This window comes from Struthio camelus, chromosome Z (genome assembly GCF_040807025.1).
Source record: "Struthio camelus isolate bStrCam1 chromosome Z, bStrCam1.hap1, whole genome shotgun sequence".
NCBI classification, from domain to species: Eukaryota; Metazoa; Chordata; class Aves; order Struthioniformes; family Struthionidae; genus Struthio; species Struthio camelus.
The window spans coordinates 57,872,027-57,895,658 of NC_090982.1; the positions used below are offsets into that span (position 1 = coordinate 57,872,027).

General features: G+C 41.6%; 1 protein-coding gene across 2 annotated transcripts in view; it reads left to right on the top strand.

Moving 5' to 3' along the window:
• The first annotated feature begins 1,040 nt into the window (after positions 1 to 1,040).
• Positions 1,041 to 23,632, top strand: part of LOC104144888 (EGF-like repeat and discoidin I-like domain-containing protein 3) — a 254,672-nt gene continuing 232,080 nt past the window's right edge. For both annotated transcript variants that reach the window (XM_068928088.1, XM_068928089.1), the window contains exon 1: positions 1,041 to 1,193. In XM_068928088.1, the coding sequence (XP_068784189.1) occupies positions 1,127 to 1,193 (67 nt within the window). In that variant the 5' untranslated portion in view covers positions 1,041 to 1,126. The remainder of the gene's footprint in view (positions 1,194 to 23,632) is intronic.

The window sequence follows — 23,632 nt, forward strand, 5'->3', positions numbered from 1 at the left end:
CAGAAATAAAATAGGAGCTTTAAGGAAGGCCTGTCACCCTGCCACTTACAGGCATTTAATGGTAGACAAAGAGCTTATAAAATGAAATATTGAAAACTATTGTGAAATGGTAGCCAGCAGAGTAGAGGACTTAACAGGTCATTTCCTGTTTTGTGATGTCTCTCCTTGCTGTCATGTAAGAAAGCCTGGCCATGGATTCAGTTGTATCTGTAGAAAAGCCTTTTAACAGCATAATGTGTCCTCACTGAGCAATTACATTAACATTTGATATAATGTTGTGGTTTTTTTCCCTATGAGGGCATGCAGAGGGGATGCAAATACAATTTCAGAAGATCCTTTTCGTTCCCGCTGCACAATTAGTGCTTATTTCACTCTTATATGTGTATACATGTGGGCAGACATATATATTTATATGTGGTGTTTCTGACACAGGACATTCCTCTCTTGCACCTTGGGCTGCTTCTGCAATCTCAGTTCTTGCTTTGCTTTCCTTGCTATGAAAGACGGGATGGCATCTACCCTCGCCAGCTCACAGCGCTGGGAAGATAAATACTTAAATTCTGCGCCGTACCCCCGGTGGCAGGATCTTGCACGTCCCTGGGCTGTTTGCACCTTTAAAAAGGACGTGGAACGGGCCATTCAAACGGCGCAAAGCGCCAGCCCTGCACACCTGCAAAACAAAAAGTTTGAGGGCAAAAACCAGCCGTGGGACCCGCGTTGGCCCCCGCCCGCTCCTTCCCCGGGGAGGGCACCGGCGGGGGGTGGAGGGAGGGGGCGGGGCAGCGCCAGGGTGTGGCCGCCGGCCCCGCCCCCTCCCCCCCGCAGCCAGAGCCGCTTCGGGGCGCGCAGAGCGGCGCCGAGCCGGTGCGGTGCGCGCAGCGGTGCGGTGCGGTGCGCGCAGCCCGGCGGCAGCGCCCCGCCCCGCCCGGTCCCGCCCGGCCCGGCCATGGTGGAGGCGCGGCGGCGGCCCCCGCTCGGCGCGCCGTGCCGCCCTGTTCCGGGATATCGTCCCCTGCGCCGCCGCCGCCGCTGCTAGGGAGGAGCCGCGCGGGCCGAGGGCGGAGGCAGCGCGCCCAGGGGCGCTTGGCCGCGGCGCGGCGCGCGGAGGCATCGCGGCGGGAGGACCATGAGCCGCGCGGTGCTGGCCTGGCTGGTGCTCTGCGGGGGCCTGGCGGCGCCGCGCCGCGCCCGAGGTGAGCGGCGGCGGCCGGGGCTGGCGGCGCGTCCCGCGCGGGCTTGCTTCTCTCCCTTACCCTCCTCATCCCCCTCACCCCCCCCCCCAAAAAAAAAAATCGTTTTGCTTGCCCCTACGTTTTAAAAACCTAAGGGAAGGAGCCGTGCTCGGGCATGTTCTGTTTAGAAACTGCGCTCTTAATTAGTGGGGGAAGAAATGCCGTGAGAGCTTAAATGTAATCCAGATGAGCGGCTGGGGTGATTTAATAATATCCGCAGAGCTGTCCACATCTCCCCTCCCGGTCCTCCCTTTCATTTGGCGGCTCTTAGGTCGGTGCTGAAGATCCAGCGAGGCGCGGAACACTTTGCAGGCGCATCCAGGGGCTTTCGTGTCGCTGTGGCAATGAACAGCTCTGTCAGCCTCCCCGCTTTCTGCCTCCCCCGAGCTGGGGCAGCCTTCATCGGAAACATGCATGCAAGCCCTTCTCCCTCCCCTTTAAAAAACAACCCCAGGAAAAAAAAAAACAACTTCAGAGCTCTTCGAGTAGCGCTCTTTATTTTCATTTAAAACCCGTGCTTCACCCGGCGTATCACAGATGGATTTTTCTCTCCTAGCTTTAAAGAAAGTTGCAAGGGCTCATCCTGTCACTGTCCTCGCGCCGTAGGGCGGCGGCAGGCGGATAACGCGGCGCTCTGCTACGCGCGGCGCTCTGCTACGCGCGGCGCTGCCGGAGGGCTGGGGGCGCGGGGGCTCCGCCGGCTGCCGCCGGGCGCGGAGCGGCAGGGGGCCGGGAGGGTGTCTGAGTGTGGGCGTGCGCCCCTGCCCGCTGTGCGCGCACGGCGGAGCCCTGGCGGCGCGCTCCGAGGCGCGGGCTCCGCGCGTCCCGTCCCGCCCGTCCCGGGGCGCACCCGGCGCAGCGGCCCCTTCGCCGGCGCTGGTGCCGTCCGCGCGCGGCGGGCTGGCGCCCCACGCGCGTCCCGCGGCGCGGAACCTCCCCCCCGCGGGGTGCCCCGAGCCGGGGCTGGCGGCCGCGCCCCTGCCCCTGCCCGACCGGCGGCGCCCGCAGCAGCCTCTTCGTCCTCTGAGGCTGAGAAACTTGCAAGCGGTGCCGCTGTGCAGAGACTGTTTTCGTCCTGCCGTGTGGTACAAGGGGGGGAAAAAAAAATCTCGCGTTAAAGACCTCTTTTAGTCCTGGTAGGATCTTCCCGAAGCTTAGTAGAACAGCTGTTATCCTAATGAGGGACCGGCTGATTTCTTTAACTTTTGGAGCTGGTCTTGTCTTTATTCGTATTTTTTTTTATTTTTAAAATGAAACCGATGTATCAGTAAAATTGAATATTTTATTAGCTCTTAAATTATTCATCACGGTGGCTTCTCAAAATCCAATAACATTCGCACAGTTGCAGCGAGCATGTGATAGCTTATGCAATCTGTCCTTGTACCTGCAGTTTATGCCTGAAGTCTTTTAAGCAAAAGACGGTGTATCTGACACAAAGTCTAGACATGTCATAAATACTTTGCATTGGGTTTCTGTAAGACTTCGAACGGTTCACATCTAAGACATTTTTTCATTTAAGTCTATGATGTTGAAATGTTTTTAGGTAACTCACCAACAAGGAGAGCTTTATAGGTTTTCTACAGCAAGTGAAATAGAAAGAAATAATCCATTGGTTCTGCAATTACTAAAGTTCTAATTGTTTAGTTGAAAGTTTGTCCATGGGCTTCAGAAAGGAACAGAACAAAATTGTATCGAGTCTTTTTTTTTTTATGCTGAAGCTGAATAAAATGCTGCTCGACAGGTCTGATAGAGTGGGTTAATTTTGCTCACTGTCGTAGCATTCACTTTTAATAGACCTTCTCAGAGTTATGATGATTGTAAGCACTGTAAGTAACTGGAAGTCTTCAGAGATCAGTTTTTGAACAGTACAAAACTTTTTGTGCACTGTTTGAAAATTGTGTGCCTATTAGTCCATCTGTATAATGGAGAATAATGAATGTATAATGAAAACCTGTGCTGGTGCCATCTCTGCAGCGGCCGATTCTTTTCTCATTTCTTTTTGGGTAAATTCCAACTGCAGGTTGAAGTTAAGCCATATATTTCATTCCTGCTCTGTGTTTTAGGTCTGCCATTAAAGAACAGCAAAGATGAAGGAGGGGTGGGTGGGTTGTTGGGGTTTTTTTTGGTTATGTATGTTGGTACGAAGATATGCTTCCCTGAAAATTATTTATTATAAAATACTAACTGTTCATTTTTATTGCGGCTCTGAAAAGTAATGACAGAAATCAAATTCCTTTTGATTTATCATATCTTAACTTTTTAATTTTTTATCTATGGAATACATGTATACTGTATCGGCAAGCCCTTAAAAAAAGGCGGGGAGAAGAGGAGGAGAGAGAGAGATGATGAAAAAGTCATCCCAGTGCAAGACTAGAATTTTATTCTTTGTGGCCAGTGTAATAAATTTGCAATCTCATGCACTGGTACAGGAGTTTGATCTTGAGAAATATGTTTATATGCACATGTATGATGAAACTAGGCTTCAAGGGTGCAGCAGTGTCTAATCCTCATCTTGCAAGAAAGATGCAGATGCCTTTTTCATAACGGATGTCCTCTTATATTTATTTCAACATGGCTGTAAGGGTTAACGTTTGCTGCTGTTGCTGTTCCCTGGTCAAATCTGAACACGAGCCAATCTGATGTTCCCCCCTGTAGTGGACAGACAGTAGGCGCAGTGACTACGAGAGATTCTTTTGGGGGAGCAGATATAATGCATCTTGCCCATAGCAGTAATGTAGGCTTCTTAGTTCCCCTCCCCCCCCCTTTTTTTTTGAAAAGCAAAACAAATAAGATTTGTTATGTGAAACCTTGCAAACAAACATTTTAGCTGGGGTAGTCTAACTTGCATTATTGTTAGTTTTTAAATGCCAAGCATCACTTTAACATAGACGGCTGGAACAACTTCAGTCATTTTTTTTAACTTTTATTTTTAGATAACTTTGTTTTTTGTTGTTTTTCTGAATATTCTTTAGCGTATTACAGTAATGATTTGAAGAGGCAAAGTTGTGGAAACATTTTCAAGCGTAGCCAATTCTCAGTAACTATTGAATCTCATATTGGGTATACCACTTCCTAAATTTATACTGGTAATGCATATTTCAGTTGAATCAATACCATTACAGTGAAACTCCACAGTATTTGAAGAAGAGCACATAGATTTGCTGTGAAAATGTGTGTGAGGTAAAGCACATCATTGCCAATAGGTTTCGGAACAGTCGGTAAAGATTATGAGATCAAATGAAAGGAAAACATAATTTGTAACTGATGGCTGTTTTAGTCCTCAGATTTACCTCATGGGATGGGGTGAGCTGATCAGCTACAGCAGCGGAACTGCAAGTGCATAGCAAATCAGAATACTCAATGCGCATGTGTTAAATGCGTTTGCAACAGGATCTTGTGAATAAGATTTCACCATTTGAGTTGTATTTATTGTGGAACTGATCCTTAATTTGTATCGCGCTTTTTCAGTCAGCTTGTTGCTGAATTGTTATGTGTGGTCTGCCTAAAAATGATATTGACCTTGCCAAAACCAGACAAACCTAGCTTCATTTTCTTTATTTTATGTCTATGTCCTGTGAGCCTGAGATAAAGTATTTGAGGACTTCTAGGGAACTACTTCAAAGATGTTGCTTTCTCTCCATTACTCTGGGAACCTTCGCTCTACTCTGAGGCACAGAAGTTTCTATAAAGCTTCTTACTGCAGCTGGAATGAGCTGCAGGGAGCAGAAGTGCTGAGAAACAAGAGAGGTAAATTGCACAACACAATCATTCACATATAACTATACTGAAAGACCAAAAATATCACTGACACTTTTTAAGACCAAGATTCTTCTGTGTTACTGAACGTTTTTGCATCTGTGGACAACATCTGCTTCTGTGCAGACTGCTGACAATGTGACCCAGCATAATGACTTTCACTGTTCTTTTAACAAATTACATTTGTATTCAAATTGATTTTCCATGACTGCTACTATAGCCTCCAGAAAGCGTATAGCAGCCATAGTATAGCATCCTGCGTATGTCTGGTCAGCCTAGGACAGCATTTGGTGTCAAGCCATGTATGGTTATAACTGGAAGGAATAGTCTTAGTGGTACTGGTTATTTTTGTTTTGTTTTGTTTTTTGGTTTTTTTTAAGTCTCTCCAACCTTCTTCTTTCTGTGTCCTGTTTAAATCTTTTGTCTCTTTTTTTAGAAGATACATTTCATGTAACGCTGTATATCAATGGTAACATAATGAAAAAGGGCACTTTATTATCCTTCCCCACCGCCTCCCCCCCAACATTTTTCCAATAACCATCCAGTTGAAAATCAAGGAAATCATCCTCTTTGGAAGTTATTTTGAAAGACAGTCACTTTCCATTAAGAGGTATGCGTTTTAATGAATTGTTATATACAGCACGTAGTTTTGCTGTGGCAATGACAAACTCGTAGCCTGACGTATGTTCAACATAAGTAAGGTATCAGAATCTGGCTCTAAAAAAGTTGACCTTACAAGGCTGCAAGACTGAGAAACAAATCTGTGTTACTCTCAAATTCATTGTCAGTTACATAAGAGTTAGCGTGTTGCTCTTTTCTGTTTTCTATGTATTTACACATTTCAAACTTACACAAATCACAAGAGCATTTCCGAAATCTTAAAGGATAATCAGGATTGCATTACAAGTGATATTGGGCTTTTCTGAAGCATGCTTGAAGCTTAGCTGCATCAAGTTTGAAAGAACATGGGTTGAACATCACAACTGTATTAATTTATCTCAACTTTAAAACCAAGTTCATGGTGAGAATGTGAGTTTAATCCTTTTTGGATTAATTCTCCCATAGTAGAAAATGGGAGATTAGTTGAGAAATTCAAACCTGAATAGCAGATATTAAGAACCTTAAAATTTGCAAACTTGAAAACCTTAAAGTGCTGTCATATGCTGGAGGACCTACACACCTTTCCTATTTAAAGGAGGTGGGTGGAAGGAGTTGGGTATATCCACTATATAGTATGTACACAGTTTTCAGCAAGTATATAGTGGAAGTACATTCACTTATACTGCCGTATGTCTGGTCTGATACTTCTTAAAAGACTTTAAAAAAAAAAAAAAGTTTGAGTAATGTTAAATAAGATTTGATCATCCTGTGAACTTAGGATGCAAAACTCAGTGCTTCAAAGCAAAATTGGTTGTATTCAACAAAAACTGCACTGAAAGCAATGAATTTCTAAAACTGGTTTCGAGACTCTCAGTAGTATTCCTCACTCCGTCCCACCAAACTCATTTTTAAAGTGCCACTTGTACGCTAATGCCCTTCACTACTAGAAGGGTTCTGAGGAACTTATTTAAAATACAAAAGGAAATATCTATCTCCATTTGAACCAAGTAGAGAAAAAGGATATCTGGAGTATCTGAACTGTAGCACTCACGGCTGCAGAAAGACAATTTTTCGATTTTCAGAATTTACAGTTTTGGCTGTAATATTTGATGTAGTAGAACTTAGCACGGAGTAGCAGCAGATGACTGGTGATAAAGGGCGCCAGGGAAGATGCGTTGTGTGCACTGAGCTCAGGGCCTTGCGTGCCCAAGCCCAAAAACGAAGGGTGCGAGGGGGAGCTGTGGGACCGCCGCTCTTCTGTGGCCCTGTGGTGCTGGAGAGTGTATGGGAAGTCGCAGCCTCGTGGGAGCAGGACGTTTGCAGCTGTGGTTTAGTTTGTTTTTAGCAATTCTGAGCTCTTTTCACTGTCTGTAATGACAATAGGGTATGGCTGATTTTCTAATGATATGGTATGTATGGGGCAAAGCAGCTTCCTTCTTGCTCCCTTATAGAAATACTGGTGTGTCCCCCCAGCTAGTTTCATTTCAGTACAGAGCAGAGAGTATTGCAGTCAACCTTCTTTCCTTCTTCCTATCCCACTCCCCTTGCAAGCTGTTTTTTCCTTAATTGTTTTCTGTTTTGAATGGCACAGTGATTTGTGCATAGCTAGATGTGGCCATACTTTAGGCTAAAGTTAAAACTTAGGCTCATAGGACATTTTTATCTTTGAGTATTCTTCCAGCAGTAACTTTTTGGCAGAGACGCAAAAGAACTTGAAAGAGCTGATTACTTTGTCAGTTTTTAGCTGCAGTAATTTTTTTGCCACATTTCTATGTTGAGAGGCTGACAAAATTTCTACAAAAACTACTTTTTTCCCGTCATTGTCAAGAAGCTGGGTCAACCTGTATAATTATGGAGAGCTGTGACAGCAGTGGGTAAATAACAGTAATTTCTGCCCTGTGATTACTCATGTCCCTATGTTTCTACAGTAGTGTAGCTATCATAGCCAATACAGGAAATACTTTCAGATAAGACTTTTGTATACCGTGCGTAAGTGTGAAAAATAGAAAATAAAAGATGTTTGATTTATTTTATTTTTAACATTTATATCTTTATGTCCATCTCCCCTTCACATATGACAGCTTCTATCACTGCTGGTATCATTGCATACAACCAGTCCCTTTAATCCAGGCTTGCTATCTGATTATTCTCTAGTATAGTCCCACAGGTCATACCGCTTTAACCTCTTTGCCAGTTTTTATTTTTCTAGTTAAGTGTTACATCTGGATAATTCTGTACTAATATACATTTAAAATGCTGAGCCTGAGTAAAAGTAGAATAGTAAAAGGTGTGGCTCCAGCCGATGGTGATGCAGCCTCCTGGCCACTGAAAGAATGAAGCACGGATCTAGTTTGCAGAAACTTATACTTCCTAAATTGGATAGTATGGCCAGTCTAGTTGCTGTTTGCTACTGAAAGACTCTTCCTTAGTGCCAGCGCTGGTGATGGTCTTACGCAGAGCAATTCACTGTCAGAAAAGTATTATTTTGTCTGCAAAGTTAATTGTCAGGTAGTTGAGCTTCCTGGCATGACTTGCCTTGGCACACAGCAAGCCCCAGCACCAGGGCAGGGAAGGGGATGGGAACGGGCAGAAGCGAGTGGCATGGGGCAGTTGGATGTGGCCTCCATGTCAAGTCTCAAGCGGTTTCTGTAGGGTGCAGCTATCACTGAGTAAAGTATCTGCAGCTTAGGCATTTTTTTGCTGAAAGGTACATTTCTGGACTTGCACCTCCAAGTACTTACTGACTATCGATGGCTGTATGCATGTCCCAAGTCTATTGTTCAGTGCAGAGTCAAACAGATTAACTTAAAGCATTTTGAGTGGTGATACAAGCTCACTCGTCTACCCTACCCGAAGACCTAAAAAGTTAAGTTTCTCCTTACTTCATGTGTATAGCTATATATCACCTGCCATGGAGACCAGATATAAAAATCAGGCTTGTTAATATGCATTGTATTCCTTTCAACATGTGTTTGCTTTGCCGTGGTGTGAGCGCGGAGAAGTAAATCCTGTGCTTCTGCCACCCTCTTCCAGTCCTGAATCTCTGTGTGCTGCCTTGCCATCCCGGGGCAGATCTGATGCCGATTAGCTAAACTGTCCTGAGAGGTTATTTTGATGAGGACAGATTATAGTGTTTTCTTTCCCTAAGTATTTTGTGCCAAATATTTAGCTTATGGATAAAGATCACTGTTCCCTGGCCACACAAAGTAAGCAAGGATCAGGCGTTCCTCTTATGCTCTTAGTAGAGCGGGAGGAGCTGCATTCCTTAGCACTTCTTCCCGTGCTTTCAGGTAATTTCTAAGCAAGTAAGCTGCTTTAAAACCGCTGATGATTAGACGTGGTTCTGTCCCTTCCATTCAGTCTTACTTTATGAAGGCTGAACAGAAAGAGAAACAAGCAGTCCAACTGAGTTGTTCAGCTGGAGATATTTATTTTCTTGTCAGTTATTTTTGACACTTACACTTGGGAGGGAAAAAAAAACACTAAATGCTTTAGTTACTCGAGGAGCCAAAAAAGAAAACTCTTCAAAATATTGATGCAAAATATTCCAGTTAGTTGTTTCTTTAGAATCTCCTTTGCCCTTCATGAGCATATTGAGTCTAGCTACTGGATTCAGTTGTACAAAAACTGCATCTTTTAGCGAGTAAATGACTTGACAGGCAGTGCTGTGGTATTTGCAAGTCACAAAGTCCCTGCAGCCCAGCTTCGTGCATGAACTCTGTGGGAGCTGTGTCTCTTCCCTGGGTCTGAAACACCAATGAGTCTGCTACTTTTTTTTCTTTTTTCTTTTTCTTTTTTTTAATTTCCATATAAAGCAATAAATAGCTAAAAATAAGTACTTTACTTTCTTTTTCAATAATGAATCTGTGCTTATGGCCTTATACTTAAAGAAAAATTTGAATAAAATTTTAAAAACAAGCTAGAATTTTCCATTTAAAGCAGGGGAGGGAAGGAGGAATATCCTGGAATAAAGATCATTCAGATATAATTACAATTGGTTACCTGAACTAAGCTTTTCCGCTGGTACAGCGTCTTCTTCAGAGGTGAAGAACTGCAGCAAGAAATACAAGAAGTTTTGGAGGTTCAGGAGGCTAGTCTTTCACCCCATAAATATTCTAGTCTGGTAGATTTTCATAATACTTTATGCTAGCATCTCTCATAGCAGTCTTGTCTCTTGTGTCACATCAAGCTTTCATGATTTTTTTCCCCCTTTCTTTCTTGAAGTGTATGTACCTTCCTGATAACACAAAGAGCATCCCTAAAGTCTGAAAATAAAGGTCAATACATCTCGTAGAAAGGCATCTCTCTTTAAGGGAAATAATGAGATTTGATGACTTATATCTGGTAAAAGCCATAATGGATCTCTCTAATGCTAGCTCCCGCGCTGCAAGCGTTGCAGCTGCTTGCCAATTTAATAGCGTGTGTGTGAGGTGTTAGTATAGGGGTAATACTTGCTCACAGAGTTGCAGGGATCTCGCAAACAGGTAATCATCTGGAATTGCTGTTTCAGGGAAACTCTGTTAATGCTATTCAGTTTTTTCACTTTATTACTATATATATATGCAAGAGACCTTCATTTCTATTGCATTTTCAGAACAAGGTTTTAGAAGCTTTTAAAATTCCTATTGCAATGCCTAGTCTGTTTACAACATGGTGTATGTATTTTGTAACAGTTGGAATAGTTTTTAAAGGCCTTTAGTACAGGAACTTGGACTAAATTTTCTGTAGAAAAGGTATAGTTTCATTCTGCCCATTTTTCCGTTAAGATACGGCAGTAAAATTACTGAAGATTTTAGACATATTACATCTGTTCTTTGAAAGAGAACAGCATAAAGACATCAAATTACTGTTCTAGTACATTACATGCTGTAGTGTATATCTGCTGAAATTGGTTTTATAGAAAGTACTTTTTCTGAGTTGATGTATTTTAAAAATACTAACTTTTTTTGGATCACACCCTCACTGAGCGGTGGAATAGTGCTAATGGTCGCCTCTGCTCTTCGACCATGTGGACTTTCCCTGGAATTTGGGCTTCGGGGAGCAGGCTGAAGGCTTCCGAGACAAAAGTGGAGAAGTGCTTCGCTGGTGGCTGAAAAAGGAGGCGGGAAAGTCATATCCCATGTACTTCCTATTGCTGTCCAAACGGAAAAGGGTGGGGGAAGGGAAGGGTGCCTTGAAAAGGGTGACAACTAAATACACCTTTCTTACTTTCCTGGTGAAAATGGAGACTGGGAAGAAATTTTATCTCTGCGGGGTTTTTCTGAGCTATATTGCCAGTGTTGTTCTTGGAGTAGCAATAGGTCCGTCCCCATGGGATCCTAACCAAGTTCATAGGTGGTCTTCTTCTGAATGGCAGTATCATGAATTACAAAAGAGATGCATTAGGTGGAGAGAATGAGGTATGGTACATCATGCAATTGCTATGGTTGTTTTTGGCTTACTCTAATGTATCTGAAAGTACTAATGCAAGATAGATCTTTATATAGTCTTTGTTTTACAATATTCACCAAAAAGTGAAGACTGGAGATGATTGTTTCTAGAGAAAAAGAGCTTCTGCATTCAATAGAGATACCTCAGGCTTTCCAAAAATTTTCTGGCAGCATTTCTGCTCATTAGATATCCTTGGTATCTATATAATGAACTTATTTGTTTTTCCACTAACTACCTTGCATTTTTAGACTATATGTACTGTTGTCTGGAAGAGTAATGGGATTTTTTTTTTTTTGTGATGAGAGGTATTATTCTTTCCTACTTGCCTGCTTTTTTTTCTTTTGTTTTTTTTTCCTCTCTCCCTCAAGCCTATGGTTTTCGTGAGATCATACTTTCTTACTCTGCACAAGACCATGAAGTTTTTTTCTTTTCTTGGAACTCTCCTGGTAAATTGAAAGCTTCTCATAGTTTTGAAAATTGTCAATGTTAACAGACCCTAATGGCCAAGGACTAGAATCAGCTGCAATCGCAGGACAATTAGGGCAGGAAACGCAGACAAAAGGCTTTATTTTGCCAAATGGAGTGTTGTTTGAAAGTGTTTTTCATGTTTAGGATTTATATTGTACATTAAACTACTGCTTCTTTTTCTACAGACTGTTATTTTATCCCCCTTTTCCCCCTAGTGGTGGACTGACTTGAACCTCTGGATTTTTGTTTTTTTCCACTTGATATTTCAAATGCCAAGAACCCTGGCAGACGTTACTCCAAGTTTGATGTTGAAAATAGATTGCTCTTAAATTTTAGCTCTTTCAGAAAGCTGAATTTTTGTGCCTTCTCTTGATTTTAATAACTCAAAGACACTGCTTGTAAATACGGCAGAATAGCATTATGCCAGAGCTTCCTTTATATTTATTCCTTTGGCTTTGCCAGAACCTTTATCTATATTGCAAGCTGTCACTTCATGTCTAAGTCAGGTAATTAAATCTTCAAATCAGATGTGCCTTTTTTATTATAAATATAGTTTAGGATTTTATGGTTTCATAGAACCTTGGGGAAGCAGCTGCAGAACACCTTTTAGAGAATAGGCCAAAACCTCTCTGAAATTTTGGGTTGTAAAGTTACATTTTCAGATTTGGACTCTTAAGTCATGGGCAAAAAAGAAAACTGTCAGCAGTGAGTTAGGTGTACTTATGTCCTAATTGCTGCAAGTCTCTTTATGGTCTGACCTAGAGCCCTTGGTCTGGGTTGCTTGCCAGCATTTAAATAAAACACTAAGTGCTGAAATCGCCCTTTTTCAATAAGCTAGTTGAATAATGCAATGTATATCTGAAATGAAAATCACTACCTTTCTAATGTGTTGGTAGAGCTGTTGTAGTCGGTTGTTTACTCTTGGGAGAGTGTGGTTCACTTGCCAGGCCTGTGGTTCAGATTTGGCAAAGGTGAATGAGGGGCTACAAGAGCCTTAGACTCCTGGTCCCACTCCCTTCTTGCAAGGTTGGGAGCCTATCCACAATTCTCAGAGCTGAAACTGGCTTTTGTAAAAATGCTTAGTAGCAAAAAAAAATTGTTTTGATCTTCATATAATGTGTGCATGTACATAGTATCTGTCCTTTTAAAGGACAGATTCCAAGTTTGGAAGATTCATCTTAGAGATACTTACTTCAGAGCTTGAAGCAGGTGACAGAGATGGAGCAACTGTCAGAGTAGGGTGGAAAGGGGCCTCCCCTGGGGCTGGGACAGTGGTGACCTTGGCTGCTGCAGGTGTGCTCTGCTTAGAGCACTATGTCCCCAGGTGAAGGACTTGTGGGAGAAGGTGAGCAGGCTATGCATCATCTGGGAGGACAAGCAGGAGATCGAAAGGGTCTTGGCAGAGACCCCATAATGCCAGCAGCTCAAGCCCTGCATTGCAAGAAAGGAGGGGAATCTGGAGGACGACCTTCAAAGGAGCAGTGGATGGAAACTTCCAAGGTGGGGGAAGCTTGTCACTACTGTTGTCCTATCTAAGGCTCCTTCTATGGTTCTGCACTCACAGGTACAGAGCCCTGGAAACATGTGAGGAGGATGCCTACCTTTTGGAGGGGTGAGGGGGTAGGCAACAGAGCCGGCTGAGCATCAACCAAGTGTCCACACAAGGAAAAGGAGAGTGATAGAGACTCTCCTTTGCCAGGGATGGAGGCACTGGCTGGCCTGACTTGTTATCTTGGGTGCTTGAATTTGGGATGCTGCAGAGACTTTTCCAGCCCTCAGACTTACCCCTTGTTGCTCATCCATTTGGGTACCAGTGGTACTAACAGGGGAGACCTGGCAAGGAAAATGTGGGCTTGTTGCTGAATGGGGCAGATGACTTAGTGACAGAGGACAGAGATAAGGCTGAGACACTAAATGCTGCCTTTTCCTTAGTCTTCACAAACAAGGTCTGCCAGGCCTCTGCCCCTAGTAAAAGGGTTCAAGGAGGGGAGTAACCAGCAGTGGGTGAACACTTTGCTGGGGTGACTGGAGAACTCAACCGCTGTGGGTGCATAGGACAAGATGAGGTGTGTCTGAGAGTGTCACTTACTGGGGCTGTAACAAAGCTTCTGACGCTGCCAGTGTTCTCGTATCCAAACTGGGCAGTGCTGGTTTGGATGGGTGGACAGCTAGATGGGTAAAACGCTGCCTGGATGGCAGGACTTGGAGAGCAGTGGCTGTGGGTCGGATCAGCCTGGAGGCCAGCAGCAAGTAGAGTACTGCAGAGGTCTGTCCTGGGACGTGCCTTGTTTCACACCTTTATCGGTGACCTGGAGGAGGTGACAGAGTGCTTTCCCATCAAGTTTGCGGGTAACACCAAGCTCAACTGGTCGATACAGCCAAGGGCAGGGCTGGCATCCAGAGGGACCTATGCCGGCTGGAGCAATGGGCTGGCATGAACCCTATGGAAGCCAACAAGGACAGATGCAAAGTCCTGCCCCTGGGCAGAAAAAGCCCCCTGCAACAGGACAGGCAGGGAGTGGGGGGCTGGGGAAGAGCTCTGTGGAAAAGGTCCTGGGGGTCCTGGTGGGCAGCAAGCTGAGTGTGAGCCCACAGGGTGCCCTGGGACCAGCAAAGTCCAACAGCACCCCCAGCTGTACTGGCAGGAGCACAGCCAGCAGATTGGGGAGGGGATTGTCCACCTCAAGTCGACTGTCATTAGACCACATCTAGATACTACATCCAGTTTGAGGCCCCAGTACAGGAAAAACATCGATAAACGGGAGGAAGCTCAGGGGAGGGTCAGCAAGCCGGTCAGAGGCTGGAGCACTTGACCTGTGTGGAGAGGCTGCGCGGTCAGGGCTTCTGACTTCTGCCTGACACCCCCTTCTGCCTGGGGAAGGGGTGGCTGTAGGGAGCCCCCAGTGCCCCTGGGGAGGCTATGGAGAAGATGCAACCAGGCTCTTAACTGCGATGTGTGGTGGGAAGATGAGTTACCTCCGTAGGTTTGACCCTTCCTGGAAGGTCAGCACGAAGACTCCTATACCTTGTAAGCCCAGTTTTGAATAGCTGTGTGAGATTAAGACTGTGTTGTTCAATTAGTGTTCTGCAGAGAGCAATGGTTTGTTTATCACCTTTTAATGTAAAGAATGGGATGGTGTTTTAGGTACGTGCTAGCAAAAATAAAATCTTAAGATCTGCTACGTGGTGCATCTGGTGTTTTTTCTTTTTTTTTTCCTCTTTCACTTTATAATTGTTGCTTATTATGAATAAAGTAGACTAAACAACATTAAACATATGCTGAAATTTTCAATGTTAAGTATTTTTTGTTTTGTTTTGTTCTGCAGTTTTCATTTTATAGTCCTGTGGCTGTGTGGGCTGGCAGTAAGAACCCAAGAACAAAGATTTACTTCTATTATTAACTTTTTAATGTTTGTTTATGAAATACAAATGGGGAAAAAAGGATAACAGTGTATAGAGATTCTCAGTGAACATTTTCCTCCTGAAGATATTGGTATTAGAAATGTCCAATTTCCAGATTATAACAGAAAACTACAACTTCTAAGTATATAGGTATGAAGTTACGAGTTTGCATTTTAAAATGCAGTCTGGATTTGGCACAAGATCTCAGATGGAAACCTCCTGCTTAGATGATCAGATTTACAGACTTTAAGATTCAGTGATCATGCAAAGGGTTTAACAACTCTGCTGATATGAGTGTTAAGGGAAGAAATTAAAATGAAGTGAATTGATGATTCATTTGGTTACGCTCTGGGAGAAGACGAGACATTTTCTAATAATTAATTATCTAATTTAAAGCCTCCCTGTTTCTTGGCTGAAGTAAGAAATTAGATATTTTGTACAGGAAAGCAGCTGATCTTTAAAACTAATGGGAAGTGCTATTATATTTTTCACAAAAACTATAGGCGTTTCAATTCACTGGGCTCTGCCTACAGAAATTAGTTTTGAGGAAATTAGCCAGTAGAATGAATGCATGCTACACTGATTTATTAATAAAACTGCATGTAAACAGAACTGATCGGTATATAGCAATCTGCATAAGAAGAGTAATAAAATATGTATTAATTAATGTCTTGATTATTGACCATTGATTTTGAGCTGTGTTTCTCTTAGTTCCATATGAAGTGTTTCTTCTACTTGAAAAATGAATAAATGTAGGTCATATAAGCTGAGCATTTCTGGGAAGTTTTCACTGCCTTTGCTTTGATTGCTTTCATTAGAAAGTGAGAGTGTTCACTAGAATTTAGAATTAAAAAAGGCATAATCCTGCAATGCAGTGAATTCTGCAAAATGTGCTATGAGATGTAAACATCAACACTTTCTCACAGAAGTCATCAATCTGAAATTATATTTAGTGTTAATGTTTAGATTCCTGCATGTTTTCAGAAATATTATCTCCCAGCCAATTGTACATCAGTGTGAGATCCCAAAATTAAGGGCATACCATCCAGTTGAACCTTTTCATTTGGGTCCAGAAACAATAGCAGTGCTGCTGGTACTACGTTGGTGGCATAAGGTGTACAGACAGGTTAGTGTATCTAATAGAACTGTTACTCCTACATAGTGCGTTTGACTGCAATAAGGTGACTATTTTTATTATTGTTGTTGTTGTTGCTTTTTCCAAGCCATTGGCTTGATTTTTTTCCAATTGTGCAGCTATCCTATTGCTGCTCCTATGACTTCTATCTACAGTATGAATTTGTTTTGCAAATATTAAGGTTTCCAATTGGAGTAAGAAGCCTCTTTCTCCTTTTGTAAGAAAATACAGTGAATCACAGCAGAACCAGTGCCATGGCACAAGGTTATATGGCAAGTCTTTGAAGACCATGGTTAGATTAAAAATATCTCACTGGTTTTAAGTACCTCTGCTCTCAGTGTCCAGGGACGTACCACCTGGAACCATTGTACTATATATAGCTGACTGTACAAAACAAGAATCTCAAAACCTTACAAGCCAGGAATAAGAGAAAATGCTGTTTGAACACAGATAGATCAACACGCAGCCTAACGAATTGTGGGGCAATAATGGTCAAAGGGGCTGTAGTATTAGTGATTCTCTGGTGTAACTAAAGGTCAGCGCTGTGGTGCAACAAGGCAAGTTTTAAGGAAGAGTTTGGAGGAGAAGAAAAAAAAGGCAGCTTTCTTGAACTTCTCAAGAATATCTTTCCAAGGATAAAGGGCAACATAGAAGAGAACGAAACACACAGTCCTTTGGTGTTGAATTTTCAAACACATGGCAGGTTCAGCTGGACTTCTTGCTAGTGAGATCCTTTTCAAGAGCTTTAAAAATAAAGAGAAGTGACGTATGTTTGGTGTGATGGGAAAGGGTGAGAAAGTGGAGGTATGAAAGGAGAGGAATGATCTAGTTAAAGGAAAAGGCTTGTGTGACACTTTGCAGTAGCATTTGGAAAGTCACAAGCTGTTGCATTTCAGAAAGCATGAGTGAAAGATGGAAAAGTAATACAAACTCAAGCAGATGAGAACTTGTGGTTAGCTGTACCAACGGGTAGGAAAGGCTGTGTCTTAGGGAAACAGGAAAATTAAGGAAAAATGGCAAAAGGTCAACCAGGCAAAGCTGCTGCTCACTCGCCCCTCTTAGAATCCTACGTGGCAAGCAAAATAATAGTGGTCAGCACCATAATATTGTTCTTTCTACTATAAAAGCTTTTATAATTCAGTATCTTTCACTGGGAGAAACTGAAGGTCAGTGAAGACTTTGAGCGCTTCTCAGAGAAGCTGAAGATTAAGGCTCAGATCCTTGTTCCCTTTTATTCAAATGTGTCCAGCCGTCCAGAACTTCTAGTGCATTGGGAAGAGCTCTTCTGTCTGGAAGAAAAAGCTGTGCTGTCGCCACATTGTGCTTGAGCTGACAGACAGAGACTGAAAGGGGAGTCTTGAGCAGGAAATGATAAATCTGTAATAGACGTTTTGGAGAAGAAGCTGAATTCATTTAAGTTTTAAGCTCTAGTGCATGGTTTTTCCTTAAAGAAAAGGATTTGCAGGGGAGAAATCTTGGTCTCCTCTCTAGAATGAGAGACATGAGGAACTTCTGAGATGCCTTTACCTTCCAACCTGTCATAGCCTCTTTCTTTGTCCTATTTGCAGAATCTGTGTGCTACCAATGGAAGATAAGGAGCTATGCGTTTTTCTTGAGCTCCCACTTTCAAAATATTTTAGGTGCTTCATGCTTAAATAGTATTAAGAAAACTGTGTCTATTAACACTTAAAAATAGTGGAGCATTAAGAAGGAAAGCCCTTGGGGAATCTCTTGCACAAACTGAGGAAGGGATTGCATGTTCCGAGGACTTTACATTAATCTCCTTGATTCTTGAAACAGATGAAGCTAAGTTTTTATTTCTTCTTAAAGATTAAAAAAAAAAAAAAAAGCCTGGTCTTGAACTATAGCAAGAGGTGAAAACAGATTGAAAGGTATAGATTTTTTTTTTCTTTAACCTGGCTTTTTGGGGAAAGGGGATGAGGAGACCTGACTGAAACATAGCAGGTGTCATTTCCCCCCCCCCCCCACCCCTTTATAAAATGTCAAACTGTAAAAAGATTTTTTACATGGACACTTGCTGTCAGAGTAAAACTAGAATAAAAGAGAGATCTTAGGCTAACGGTTTTATTCAGACCTACTGGAAAAAAGTTGGCAGAACATTCTTGTTGGAATAGTGATAGCAGAGAATTAGAGGAAACAAGTCATGGAGGAAAAATAACTTAAGGTTATTTACGCTTTGTCTCCGCAGCCTTCTGTCAGCAGTTGCTGTTTTCAGAAGGTGCCCTGTTTGCTTCTGGTTGAATGCCAGAGACCAGTTCTTGGGCATCTTTGGAGCAGCTCTGATTTGCAGCAACTGAGCCTGGCCCCAGGTTTTTGACAGAGAACAGAATCTTAAAACATCTGCTGCTCTTTTCTGCTTTTTTATTTTATTCACATGAATTTTGCAAAGTTTTGATTGTTAAATGACTAATGACTTGTACCTGTGAGGAAGTTGTACTGGGTAGTACTTCCCATCACCTTTTATACAGTACTGTTAGTGAGCATCTGTCTAACTCATTGATCACCAAAAAAATATGAATGTTATGTTTGAAAATGCCTGTGTAACCATAAGAAAAGAGACTGAAAGTAAATTGAATAGCTTTAGATTATCAAGCAATACTATAGTAAAGTCAAGATACTCTTGAGTATGATGATAGAGCTGAATTTGCTGCAGCTCAAGTGCCAGGTTATATGTGTCTGTGCGGTTCTCAGAAAACGGCAAAGGTGAATTTTGACTTAGCAGTGGACGTGAGCAAAACTGTGGCTTGTCATGGACTTTCTGGATTATTTTTTTCTATGATAAAAATATCTCATATTTCGATTATAAGTATTTCTTAAGAAAGAAAATGTTCTTAACCTCCTTCATCTCAGATTAATTATGAGGCTGCTTTATGTTACGATGGGGCAAGCTGTATTCTTATGTGTCTCTTTGAGGTCTTTCGTGTTTTTGAGCTGGTTAATGTAACCAGGATACTGACTACATGAAGATGGTCTACAGCAAGTACCATATCTGAATAGCTCACCCCATTTTTACTGGTGATGTTTGTGCTATGGTGACCTTTTAAGAAGAAATAGTGAGAGGGATTAGTGCCACAGAGGAGGCACCTGTGGAAGTTAGGAGGAGGTGTATACAAGCAGCATCCTTCTCGAGCAAGCTGAAAGTCTCTCTCCTCTCTCTCCTGTGTTGGAGAAAAGTCAGGAATGTATTCACAGAATTTAAATAAAATTGAGTTATAACATACATCTGAAAGAAGAGAAGAGGAATGTGACCTTTGACAAATCCAAAAGAAGGAACTTCCTCTTTAGGGGGCTATTGTGATTTCTTTTCTTTCTTTTTTTCTTTTTCTTTTTTTTTTTTTTGTTATTGCCACCACCCCCCTGGTCATCAAAGTTAGTAAACCTCAAATCATCAAATAACAGATCATCAAATTGCTGGACACATAGGATAGTTATACTTAGTTTTGTGTTCAGTACCTGAAGGGGTGTTTCTTTCAAGCTCTTTCTAAGACCTACAGGTTTCACATGTTCGTGCTTCAAAATCAGAGGTTTTATACTTCATTGATTTCAGCTATGCTACAGTTATTTTTAAGCCATTTCCCATTTCTTTCATTAACTTCTTAACTACTGAAGTTTTAAAAGTAAGATAGTAAATCATACTGATTACAGGCTTTTGCTAGGCAGAAATAGTCATTTTCTGTGCTAGAATTACATGCCTTTTTCATTTAAAAATAACTAAGGTGTACATAGTGAATAAGCTTAAAAATTGCAATGAAAACCACTGAATAATGTAATAGTACAACTTCTTGAAGCAGATATAATTCCAAATGTTTTAATCCATCCTCAGAAGAAAATATATATATTTATATATGTAATTTTTTTTACAAAGAGATTAAGCTATTGCTCTTCATAAAAGGCAGAAAGTAAAGAGAAGGTGAGTACTTGTATTATATGAGCCATAGGAATTCGATATTTCATGAACATAATGGCTAGTATCTGGGATGTTATGGTCTGTCAGGTCTTCATGATCATCTGGATCTTCTAAATACTGCTTTAAGGAAAAGACACATAACAAAAGTAACAAAAAACAGAGTCTGTTTAACACTATAGGAAGATGCACACATTCCTTCTCAAGTTTGTGAAAATTTAAATGTTGAACACCTAAACACCTAGGTATTTATTTCAGTGTTCCCTCTGCAATTATGTAAATGGAAGCTGGTGTTTTGGCTGTACTTCAGCAGGGTCTTATTTAGCTTGTCACTCTTCACTCTTTAGCAGTGATGTGGCCATTTGAAATGGGAATGATGTAGTCTGTTTCTCTAGTAGCGCGGCAAGAGGATTTAAGTGGTCTACCACCATTTTAGTTGGGAGCTATTCTAGCACAAAAGCCGAAGGACAGCAGAGTCCTCAAAATGATAGCCTAAGATAAGTAAGTCAAAGGGAAAAGGCAACTTGGTGGTATAGACAATAACAATATCATCTTAGGAATACAAGTATTAAGTCAAATGCTTCATAAACAAATACAGTCTTTAAAATATCTGTACTCTGTTTTTTTGGCTTTATTTGGAAATATTTTAACTGTGTGTTACAAAAGAATTTATTTAGTGACCAGGCTAAATTTTTTTAAAAAACAACCCAAACACCAAAAAAGCACTTCAAATGAGTCTCTATGTAGGCTTGTATAGAAGACCTCTTGCAGTACTCCTCTGTAACACAAACAGTGCCTTCTCTATGTGTGTTAATAGATTAGGTACCAGTAGATGGGGCTCAAGGTTATACAGCTTTTACAGATTTTTACGAAGGTCATGAACCTTTTTGTTGTCTACTCTGACCATTAGCCCATAAAAATGGACCTGTGTAGAAATCAACACTGCTGAAATATTAATTAGAGTTTTGGAACATTCACATCTGAATTGGAGTATTTGAACTACTGTAACTGATGAAAATGTTGTCCTTTCCCTGGACAAAAATTATGTCCTGGGATTGTAACTTTTGCCTTTGGGAATACTTCTTAATCTGCATGCATAAAATATTTGGCACCATGAAGACCTACTTCATGACTAGTGACATATCTAGACAGCTCATTACCCAGAGCGCTGGAAGTTTAGGAACTATTGCAGGGTTCCCTGTGGTTTTTTAGGGAATACAGGCGCATGTCTTGCAGTTCTGTGCTCCTTGCTGATAATGCAGAGCTTGATTTTCAAGAATATAAATTCTTTATTGCATCTGCTTATATGTATTGCATCCCTTGCTATTAATAACACTGCTGCCTTGTGCAATTCCCAGCTTCATGTTCAGTCAATGGGAAGAACTAGGTGGCTCTGAGTGAGATTAACAGAAGCCGCCAACGTAGGCGGCTGGGGGGACGTGCTGGGGGGAAAGAGAGAGAAGTCTAAATCCTTTTCTGGAAAGACTTTGTCAAAAGTCTGCATTGAAGAGAATGACCTACATATGCAAAGAATTGTCAGCCCAGGCTAGTTAGTGCTGACTACTTTTGTGCAAATGTTTTTGGGCACGCGCTGTAGCATGTTGGTGTGCAGTGGTACACCTGCAGTCAGAAACCACTGCAACACGCACTGGTGCGTCCGTGTTACTTTCAGGGTTAGTGGGGATTCTTTTACCTTCAGGTCCGTTTGAGCACCTCTGTACTGCACAGACATGCTCTAAATTGGTTTTTATAATTGCTCACATATGGGGTTTTGTTTGTATCTATTTAAAAAACAAAACAAAACAAAAAACTGCCTGATAAAAATAGGAAAATCAAGTGGAAAGCATAAATAGCGTTTGCTATCTCTTAACTACTTTCAACTACTAGTGTTTCCTAATCGTTGGGCAAATATTTGGCTATCTCTAGCATGCTCTTTGAGTTATGTTCAGCTTGCCGGTTAATTAGCTAGTCATATGGAAGATGGCAGTACTGCAGTAGTCACATCTGTAAATAGTCCCTGCTGAGGAGGTCAGTACTTTAAAACAGGGAGAGAGTCGAACTGCCATGGCATGCATAGGGAAGCTTTGGAAGCAGTCAAGTTTTTCTGATTTACACCTCCCCCCCTTCCCCACTGAGGGTGTGCATGCATACAGCCAGCAGGAGATGAGACCGTGAATTACATGACTGCGCTTGACTAGGAAAACCTCTTTTATTGCAGCCTAGCATACCCTACTCGTGCAGAGGCTGGACCCCTGTTTAGCTCCTCTGTGCTGCACTCGTGCCGCTGGAGTGCTGGATGATGGTGCTCAGTGTTGGGTGTGCCAAAGGCAAATTGCCAGCCCCTGAGCAATGGGGAGAGGAGAGGAAACTGTATTACGTAGGGTGGTGTCATCAGCAAAAAGTGTCCTAGGTCTACTCCTTGCTCGGGGCTGTGCCTAAAGGCACAGACTAGCTCGAGGGTTTTGTATTCTGTGCTTTCATTTCTGTCTCTTTCCCATTTTTCCTTAGTTCCTTCTGCTTTCCCTTTTTTATCACATAAACACTCACATCCTTGGTTTAATAATGAAGTGTGAAGGGTGCTTCCTGGGACAGAGGAGCTGGAAGAGCATCCTGGGAAGAAATTTGAAGGCTGCCCTTTGCCAAGTGCTTAGAAGCTGTGAATCAGCAGAAGGGAGGAACTGTCATAAAAAGATCACCTGGCTGTTTCATCTGGGTAAAATCAGAGAAGCTTGTCATAGTATTGAACAGCCAAGTGTCTTTTGTTAATTCCCATCCCATTTGCTAGGTATTCTGTATTTATAAACCCTATCAGAATATAAAATATTATGATATTCAGAGGTAGCTCATATCAAAGATATCTAAATAGCAGCATCCGTTTCTTTAAAATAATCTTTTTTTAATTGGACAATTAAAAATTAGACATTTTTACAGCCATGCATATAATTGTGAAAAAATTATCCTTAACTGTTATTGCAGTATTGTTCTCTTCATTTAGAAGTGTTATCTTAATCTGATAAATATTTTTTAAAGTTATATTGTTTTTCATAATGGAACAAGATTTATGTTTTTGAATATGTAAGACTTGACAGTTGTCCTTTCCAGTAAACTGATCTTGGTCATCTGAGGGTTGAGATGTCAAAATATGAGAAGAATTTAATAGTTGGAGAGTGCTTCTCACACAGTTCTCTAGTCACATGTGGGAATATGTGAAATGAATAAAGTAAACACTCAATGAAATTTTCCACATTCAAACATTTGGGATTTCTGTTTTCATGATAGAAATCACTGAATGACTTTTAGTTATTTGAGTTAGTCATGTCTGAAGCAGATGTATTATTTTGGAAATGCTAATTAACTAAGAGGCAAGTTAAATATGTAATAGTTTGAAGTGTAAACCCTTTAAATATTATCTTATAACTTTTATAAAACTGTTCATGTAGTAATAACTGGTTTGGTATGATAGTTCTATTTATTGTTTTAGGTATGCATAGTGACAGAGGTTATGGAAATGACAGTATGTTTTAACAGCCAAGTTCAACAATACCCCCATGTAAAGCTGTGTAGAAAGTCTTTAAAAGTCATTTTTGTGCTGAGGGTATTCTAATCATTTAGTCTGGAAATAAAATTCTAGCTCCCAGAATCATTTCATTAAGAAAAATACAAAATGCTTTGATTTGTGTTACT